Source organism: Alligator sinensis, unplaced genomic scaffold (assembly GCF_000455745.1).
Source record: "Alligator sinensis unplaced genomic scaffold, ASM45574v1 scaffold794_1, whole genome shotgun sequence".
NCBI classification, from domain to species: domain Eukaryota; kingdom Metazoa; phylum Chordata; order Crocodylia; family Alligatoridae; genus Alligator; species Alligator sinensis.
In genome coordinates, this window is record NW_005842125.1 from 1,699,773 (window position 1) to 1,709,091 (window position 9,319).

At 40.3% G+C, this 9,319-nt stretch overlaps 1 protein-coding gene across 2 annotated transcripts in view; it reads left to right on the forward strand.

The window, feature by feature from the left end:
• The window catches only part of ANAPC1 (anaphase promoting complex subunit 1), a 96,570-nt gene that overhangs the window by 76,674 nt on the left and 10,577 nt on the right, over nucleotides 1-9,319 (forward strand). For both annotated transcript variants that reach the window (XM_025205706.1, XM_014520540.2), the window contains exons 35-44: nucleotides 884-960; nucleotides 1,229-1,319; nucleotides 1,468-1,524; nucleotides 2,268-2,461; nucleotides 3,596-3,682; nucleotides 4,198-4,315; nucleotides 5,172-5,249; nucleotides 5,484-5,551; nucleotides 7,469-7,607; nucleotides 8,401-8,487. In XM_025205706.1, the coding sequence (XP_025061491.1) occupies nucleotides 884-960; nucleotides 1,229-1,319; nucleotides 1,468-1,524; nucleotides 2,268-2,461; nucleotides 3,596-3,682; nucleotides 4,198-4,315; nucleotides 5,172-5,249; nucleotides 5,484-5,551; nucleotides 7,469-7,607; nucleotides 8,401-8,487 (996 nt within the window). The remainder of the gene's footprint in view (nucleotides 1-883; nucleotides 961-1,228; nucleotides 1,320-1,467; nucleotides 1,525-2,267; nucleotides 2,462-3,595; nucleotides 3,683-4,197; nucleotides 4,316-5,171; nucleotides 5,250-5,483; nucleotides 5,552-7,468; nucleotides 7,608-8,400; nucleotides 8,488-9,319) is intronic.

The following is a 9,319-nucleotide window of genomic DNA, read 5'->3' on the forward strand; positions in this document are numbered from 1 at the left end:
CCGCCGGCTCCGCTGCCGGCTTCCCCACCAGCTTTGCCCCACCTCACGGAGCTGGCTCTTCCCCTCCACGTGCTGCTCCCGGCTGTGCTGCTGCACCGCTCACAGCCGTCCTTGTCAGTTTCCTCCTCCGTCCCGCCCTCAGCGGGTGGCGTCTGCTTCCCCGCCTGCTGGGGCTCCGCGCTCCAGCTCTCTCCTCTCAGTCGCCCCATTGTCTCAGCGGGGCCGCCTTTTGTCTCTCTCGGCCGGTGTGCCCCGCCCCCGCCGCTCAGCCGGAGCCGGATAAATGCCCGGCTGACAGCCCGCGCCGGCGCGTGGACTCCTTTTGGCACCTCCAGCTCTGCGGGAGGTAAGCAGGACCCTTTGCCACCACGGTGGTCTCCCGGCGTCCCCGCTTCCCTGGGACACAGATAAATAATGTCTTTTCTTTTTGGTTGACCTTAATGTACCTTTAAAGTACAAAGACACTGTGAGGAATAGTTATTCAGTTTAAGTTTGACAAAATTAAATTTTAAAACCTGCTTTTGACGAAAAGATGTCATTCTCGGTGTCAGACCTTTCTTTGAGCTCTTGCTATAGTAATTTGGATCTTATTTTTTATTGTATGGCTTGCTTACATGTTGCAATGTTCAACTTGATAGATTAGATTGATCACATGATGAGACTCTCACTATCACTTTTAGAAATCTCAAATTAACAAGATTAAGATATTTCATAACAAAATGTTGACCCTTGAATTGAGCCTATTGTTATGTGGCAGCCGTAGAGGAAAAGCTTATTGTATATTCTGATAAAACAGACTTTTTATTTTGTATCATGTATGAACTGAAAAAGAGTCAAGAATGAACAGTTCAGTCAAAGATTTCATTTGCCATGCCTTTTGCAGATTATAAGAGAGAATAGTATATCCCGTCAGGCAACAGAACTGCCACCATCAGAAGATCTGAATTTGGAGACTCTGGCGTAAGTAAGCTGGAAATAAGTTGATGTAGAATCACTGGCAGATATTGTACAAACCCAGATTTTATATTGTAGGAATATAATCAAACCTAACTGTCATTTGGCTCGTCATGCAAATGCCATGGTATATTTGCCATGGTATATTAGCCACGCTTTAGCCTTTTTATGCTTTCTGAGTTCTTATTTGCTACTTTCGATAAAAGATGAACTTTTTTATTTATTTGAATTAGGAAATGATACATAGTTATTTCCCATTTCCAATGCATTTTAGGCAAGCACGGGTCTACATTATTGCTGGTGCCTGTTTGTCTTTGGGTTTTCGATTCGCTGGTTCAGAAAATATAGCTGCATTTAACTGCCTGGTAAGAGACTTCTCTCTCCCTCTCCCCTCCCCCCACCATCCTTTTCCTGTCCCCATTCCCCTGTTCCCTACCCTCCCACATATACCAGTAGATTTTTCATCTCTGTCATTTTAGCTCATCCACATACACATACTTCTCTTCTTTCCAGTACAAGTTTGCCAAAGATTTCATGAAGTGTTTATCAATACTGCCTACAGCTTCCATAGTAAGTTCTTTTAAATTCTCTGCTCATGAAAATGAACCTGAGTCAGGTTTTGATTTAAAATAAGTAAAACGTTAATGGATATGGAATGGATTATGTCATTTTTAGTTCCAGTCTGCTGAACATATATATTTTATTGCATACAACATAAGCTTTTTTTTTTTTTCCTAAAAACCAGCTGTTGGAAATTGCAGTGCATATTATATGTGATGAATATGATGAGAACAGTTTCTACCTTACCAGGCAAAAGTAAAATCTGCAGGGACTCATGGGCAGCAGAACAATGCTGTTACTTGGTTACTTAGTATAAGGAAAGATCTGCTCTTTTCTTCATTTTGCCTCTTAAAAACTTTATTCTGGAATGTGTTGTATGGGAGAAAATACAGTGTATGGCATTTCAGTAAGCCAGTATTATAAAGGATACCACTACTTTTTATTCTCTCCACAGCTACGTTTTCCATTTTTTCTAATATTGGGGAGTAAACCAAGTAGTCCTGAGAAAAATATTTTTATAGTTGTAGGGATTGGAATTAATGGGAGGAGCGTATATGTAGCTGTTGCACTATTTTTGACTATTTGTTTGATTTTGCTAGCATGTTAATGAGAAGACCGCATGATTAAGATTTCTAGTAAAGCAACTTCAATTGGAACTTTCCTTTTTTCTTCTGGGTCATATAAAAGGCCTGACCAGAAGCATTTGTAATGATGTGGAAATGTACTATCATCTTTCTCCAATCTAATTCAAGACAGGCCACTATAACCTCGAAACCTGCTTGAGTGTTGTTCTCCTATCTCTTGCAATGGTGATGGCTGGGTCTGGAAATCTGAAGGTCCTCCAGCTTTGTCGTTTCATGCACAAGAAGACAGGTGGAGAAATGAACTATGGGTTCCATCTGGCTCATCACATGGCTCTTGGGCTTCTCTTTTTGGGGGGAGGAAGGTAACCGTTTTTTTCTTTCTTTATATTTTGAATTCTGTTGCTTCTCATGGATGATAAATATCTAGAACAATACTAATTACAGCTTCTTTATAAATTTTCTCTGTCTGCTTAGTAATATAATCTTGATCATGGTTACAGCTTTTGCTGTTTCTGTATGAGTTACTTAGATATACTTCTCTTTGTGATAAGGTGGGTAAAATGAATCTCCCAAGTCAAGTATTTGACTGCTGTTATAAATGAAAAGTTGATGACATCAGTGGCAGAAACCAACACTGGTACTGCCCCTCCAGTGAGTCTGTTGGCCTCTGCAATCAGTCATACCAGGAATTCTGTTAATAATACACTAAAATGGGGAAACTAAAATGGGCTGGTCTTCTGTTGTAATCTTGGTTCTTTTATTCTGGACTGAGGTGTTTTGTTAGCTGCCTCATCCCGACAATTAAGAGTTTGATTATAAACAAAAGAACGGTAATGCAGCTGGCCAGTTTTTCCTTTCCCGTTTCAACTGGTGAGAGGTATGTTTTCACTCCTACTGCTAATTCAAAGGTAAATATTGCTGCCATTCATATTACTGCATAGTTCTTTTTAGCATCTCATTTAAACCAGTTGCCCCAGTAATTTTCCTACAGTAGAGGATATGCATGGTACTTGTATGCTATGCAGGTATTAACTTTTTTTTTTTAACCTGTTTAAGTATGTAGTTATTTTAATTAGATGTTCCCTTGTTTTATGTGGGAGAAGATGTACCAGATTGACTTTCATTATGCCCAGGCCCTGAAAAATCTGCTTCACCGCTGGAAACTTTCCACAGACCCTCACTTCTTGCAGAACTGTCATTTTAAAAATTCTATCCCTTATTCTTGTGTACACAGTTTTCCAAGCATAAACAGATAAAATATTCCCCTCTTGACTTTGCAGCCCTCAAATAGCAGAGAGGATTTTGCTGAAACTATTCTTTTTGTCACTTTTTATGGCCTACCACGCTAACAGATGTACATTTTTATATTTTAATTTCATCTGTGCACTTGGTAACATCACCTTTTCTCCTAGCTCACAAGAATACACTTGGAGACGCATGGAAGCCTTACTCTTATTCACCAATGCTGAGAGCTAATAAGGGATGTTTCTTTGCAGATACTCACTGAGCACTTCTGATTCTTCAATTGCTGCCCTTCTCTGTGCATTGTATCCTCACTTCCCTGTTCACAGCACTGACAACAGGTAAAGGGTTCCTTATTGCATACATTTTCTTAAAATCAATCATACTTCCACAAAAAAATAAAATCCAGAACAAGGCTCTGAAAGCTTTTAGGGGTGCTGGGAATGGGAAATAAGATAGGAGCTGATGCAAGCTTTCAAAGATGAGTAACAAGTGACACAATAAGTAACGGATGGTATGATGGTAATAACTTTGGATCAGTGAAGAAATAAAGTTCTGTTATTTCTTAACAGACTGAATCCTGGAGCAGTGTAATTTGGCAATAACTGTTTGCTCTGCAATGAAAACTTTCATGTAAGATCTCTGTGTGAGATCCACTGCAAAATACATATTTGTATTGTCCTATATGGTACATCATGTATATCTTATAAAAAGTAGTACATGTATGTTTGTAATAGTGCAGATGTCATCGTTATAGTCTCCTCTGGGGTGTATCTGTTCCTTATCCTGGGAACAGCTTGCCAGAAAATGTAAAGTTCTCTAACACTGTCATGCAATTTTTTATTCATATAAACAGGTATCACCTTCAGGCCTTACGGCACCTCTATGTGCTGGCAGCAGAGCCAAGGCTTCTAGTACCTGTTGATGTAGATACAAATACTCCATGTTATGCATTACTAGAGGTCACATTCAAGGTAAAGTATCTTGTGCTGATGCTGGGGTTGGGGGGAACCTATGAAGTTGTGGGAGCCTTCTATAACCTTTGTGTCTGGGGCACCTACCGTCTTCAGTGTGATCTTGGTTGTGTTTCAGTCTTCTGGTGGAGCTGAACCAAACTGCTAAGTCAAATTATGAAGGACCACCTCCAAATCCTGCAATATTTCACATATTTCTAGTGCCATGAATGGTATCTTGAGTAGAGTGTAAGGCAACTAAAATGAGTAGCAAAAGTCTGGGGATCCAATTGTGCAAAACTGGATCTCTTCTTTATTTATAAAGGTGAGATTTTCAAACACACAAACTGAGAGTTGACTGTTCATCTGCTCATTTGTGATTCCGGTCCACCAGATTCTTTTGAAATGGGTCCTTTAGCATGCCTCTCAACTACTCTCAGCTACAACACTTGCTGCTGATTGGACTTGTTTGTAAAGATATATTCAAGATGTAACTTCCTGCAGATTCTCTGTGATGTGGCAGAGTGTTCTCTGTGGAATAAGGATATGCTTCTTTGGCAGATAGGACTAGAGATCTACAGAGACCCTATACACCTAACAAGAGATATCAGAGCATTGCTACAGCAGGTTGCCCTCACTAGCAGCACCACTCACCTCTAAACACTTTAGTTTTAAGGTGAAAAATGATATATAGCTGTATATATTTCATAACATGCACATGCCACATAGTTAATGCCACACTTAATCAGAAAAACTAGAGAATATTAAAATATGTTAAGTTTAACAAGTTGAATGTTGACACTGTGAAACGTGCTTACTTTCTTCCCCTTCATAATGAAGGTATGTTTACTTCCATATGAATGTTGATATTTTAAAGGGTACACAGTGGTATGAAGAAACCACAGAAGAAATGATGGCACCAACCCTTCTCCCTGAGCTCCACTTACTGAAACAGGTAAAATAAGGCTATCCTGTCCTGATCAATATCCTCTGTAGGGGACACAGAGCCAGTTTCTGTCTCCTTTGACTCCTCAGAGAAGCACAAAGCAACTGGCTTGGAAGGAATCATCCACCCTTTAAAAGCATGGCAAGAACAATTGGTTTATATAGAGCTCTGTTCTTGCAGTCCTTGTGACCCCTATGTAAGTAACATGCACCTAAGTAGTAATTAAAACATTTATGTTACCAGATCCGAGTGAAAGGCCCACGATACTGGGAATTACTAATTGATTTAAGCAAGGGAATGCACCATTTGAAGTAAGTATCTGCAATGATACATACTACTTTGACTTAATTTGATAATGCTCTTTTAGCTCTTAACATTTTTTTAACCTATTCTAATGTTAATTAACCCCTAAAACTTACAGTAGGTTGGAGCAACTCTCCATTTTCAGTCTGTTTGCTTTTGTGCATTTGACAGCACCTTGTGCATATACAGTGCCTGGGAAGAGTGAAACTTTCAGGAGAAGTTTTCTGTTTTCTCTGTTTGTATGGCTCTTGCATGAAACGAGAGGGGGCGGGGGGAGTGATGACAAAGCCACAAACATTGGCAGGGGTTTGAGAAGGTGCAGTATTAGAAACTACCTTGAACTTGTGCATGTTTGTTTTGTGTTTCTAACTGATGGGATTTGATGCGACTTATGTCCCTGAAAATCATATGCTGTTGGTGTGAAAGTGATACCAGTTTTTCCTAATATTTATCTGCAGTATCGTGCAAGATGTATGCAGTACAGATTGATTAATGCAGGATAACTTTTTAATGTGTACTTTGGACAGTTATAATAGATATTGTTTCTGAATACAGTATTCACAGGTAAAATTGCACTTAGCACGATAGATAACAACCTGTAGGTATAAATTCTGTAAATGAAATACAGTATGCAAGCCTGAGTGGCTTGAAGAAAGCCAGTTGAATTTTTTGTTAATAAGATTGCTGTTTTATTTAAACAACATTATTGAGAATAAATTAGATGCTATGAGATACTCTGTGGGGCTGTGTTTCAAAGCCATGCGCTTATTGGTAGATGCAGCGGCTCACTTGTTGAAAGGATATCTTGCCCTAAGCATTTGGATCAGCTCTATGGAATCTGCAGGGGCTGCATTTCAGTGTTAGGTTGAGTTTAAGGCATTGCCTTTTGACTTATTGTGGTCCATGTGACTTGGAACTTGAAACAGAGGTTGTCTCCATGTTGTTTGTACTGCCTCAGCTGAAATTAGCACCAGTGCTCCCGGGGGGTCTCTGTTGCTGTGAAATTAAGGCAGGACCCTGACTGAGTCTGTAAGGCTTCCCAGCTTTGGACCTACTGTGTTTACGCTGACCAAAAATTGCATGAATATGTTGACTTTCAGGGCATGCCACAGAGCCTATTCTCCACTGCTCCGAAATGGAGTGAGTTGTGAGCATGACAATTTGTTGGAGGAGAGAAGGGCAGGTGGACGATCTTGCCTTTACTTGCCTGCCTTGCTATTACAGGTTATCGCTGCGTTGTTACATTGGAGAGCTATTTCTGTTAGGATATTTAAGGTGATGTTGAAAGGGCTCAAAACAAATGGGTAGCCATCCTCTAAATGAAGTAACCAACTGAACTGTTTCATAATGGTGGGAGTCTGAACTGTTGTGTTTGTTTCACTTGCCCTAATTTATGGAAGTGTTCATGAGCAGATTAGTTGTTGACATTGCTGTTTTTAATAGGGGGGGAAGCAAAGCCTGATCTTAAGGGAGGATGTCATATAGAGCAGTACCATGTGGTATTACTCTCTGTAGAGTGAGGCATGATGCGATGGAACACAATGGTGTCCGTTTATGATCATTCACAGATGCTGAACCATCCTCTGAGGGTGGAGCAGGTGGCTGTACTATCTTTAGAGGAAATTGTGTTATATGTCAGTTGTGCTGGAGCACCTTGCCCCTTTGCACTTATGAAATGAAGGCAGTAGTCTTCTCTGGATTTACATCCTGTTGCAGGATTTCCAAAGAAACCAAGACTTTCACATACAGCATGTGTGCAGGGGCTAAATAAGAAAGAGAGAAATCCCTGCATGGGGATGGTAGTACAGGCAAGTTCCCAGTTTGTTCGTTTCTTTTAATTGTTCACATAAGTATTAAAGGTAGCCTGGGAAAATAACTTAAATGACTTCAGTCTGAGGAAGATGCTGATAATTTTGTTGTTTCAGATCAATTCTTTCCAAGGATGGTGTCCTGTATGTAAAACTGAGAGCAGGGCAGCTGTCATACAAGGAGGACCCAAAGGGTTGGCGCAGTTTGTTAGCCCAGACTGTCACTCACAGGAACTCCGAAGCTCGAGCATTCAAGGTATCCTCATCTGACAGTTCTGCTCTGTGAGCCCAGAGCAGCGATGTGACCTCAGCACTTACTGGCAGTGCTGCCAGTAAATGTTTTTGGTCATAGTTTGTTGAGAGCATGAACTATAAAATGGAGTTATGAATGTATTGGGGAAATGAATGATTTGTGTACCAAGCTTTCCTGTTAATTGTGGGTTCAGATAAGGATGTTGATAGAAGTGATGAAAGGCTGATGTCCTCTGGCAGCTATTTGGTCCCTATTATATGAATTGATCATTTCAACTCCATTCCTTCTGGGCAATGAACTGTGTCATAAAGCTGCCATCTTAGACAGCCAAAGAATGAATCAAAGTTAAATTGGAATGTCTCCTCTAGTAGTAGCACTTACAAAGCAGGGGGGTAAGTAAGGTACATAGAGATATATTAGAGTAACATGTGCCATATCTTTTCCATTCAGAATTTCTAGGGACATAGTCCTTTCAGTAGACTGCTGTTCATGAGTGCTGAAGGTACTTGTTAAAAGTTGCATTGTTTTAGGAAAATGAATCCAGTAGCTAGTACTGAATCAGGTTCTCAAGAATAGCTGCACTATACATTTGCCTCTTTATTTTCTGTGTGTGTGTGGCTGGGGTTAAATGGATTTTGCATTTGCTTATTACATATATCGCATAAATTACTAGAACCTATCTTGAGCTCTAGAAAATTACTGTGGAAAGGGAATGGAGATCTTGGACTGTTGCTGGACCTCTGCAATAGAAGCAACAGATTTCTAATCTCCAGTGTGTCGTCTTACCTGTTTGTAGCCGGAAGCAATTTCAGCCTTCACGTCGGATCCAGCGCTGCTTTCATTTGCTGACTATTTCTGCAAACCAACTGTGAACATGGATCAGGTATACTATGCCTAAATGTATAGTATCCTTCAAAAGAATGGATTTTTATTTTCATAAATAAAACACAAAAAGTCAATGTTAAATTGCAGATTGATTTGGTAATGCAAAAATAATCCTGAATAGTCTCACTATTTGGGAGGCATTTGCTATACATACCAAGAGGGTTTTACAAAGGCTGTATAAAAACAGAAAATAGAACTATGGTGCAAACTTATCACTACAGCCTTTTGTCACAAGTGAACACCATAGTTGCATTTCCTAAGCCCCCTGTATTTGTTAAAAGATGCATATAATGAATAAAATTATAAAAAATAATGGATGGAAGAGACCTGCAGGAGGTCACCTAGTCCAACCCCTACTCAAAGCTGGATCATCCTCTATCCAAAACATCCAAAATGTTTGTCTAATCTGTTCTTAAAACTTCATGAACAGTCCTCATGCCCAACTATTAGATATAGTGCCTGCGATACCCTAACTTGCCACAGGTAAAGCTCAGGGGCAGGAGCACTGTTAATGTCCTGCTATTGCAGGGACAGGAAGTAGTTTTTTAAAATGCACTCAGGAGATCCAAGGAAGAGCACCGTGACCCTCACTGCAAAAGAAGGCAAAACTCTCCCATAGCCATGCCAATCTGACCAAGGGGTAAAATTTCTTCCTTGTCTGAAATGTGGCTGTCAGTCTCACCTTGAGTGGAGAAGCCAGTACCTCTATCCAGTACCAGCACCTCTGGGTTTTCTAACCTCTATTTGCCAGAGGCACATTAGTCAGAGTAGCCTGTAGCCTGGTTAGAGCACTCTCTCTGGAGTTATAAGTCTGAAAACCCCTCAGCAGG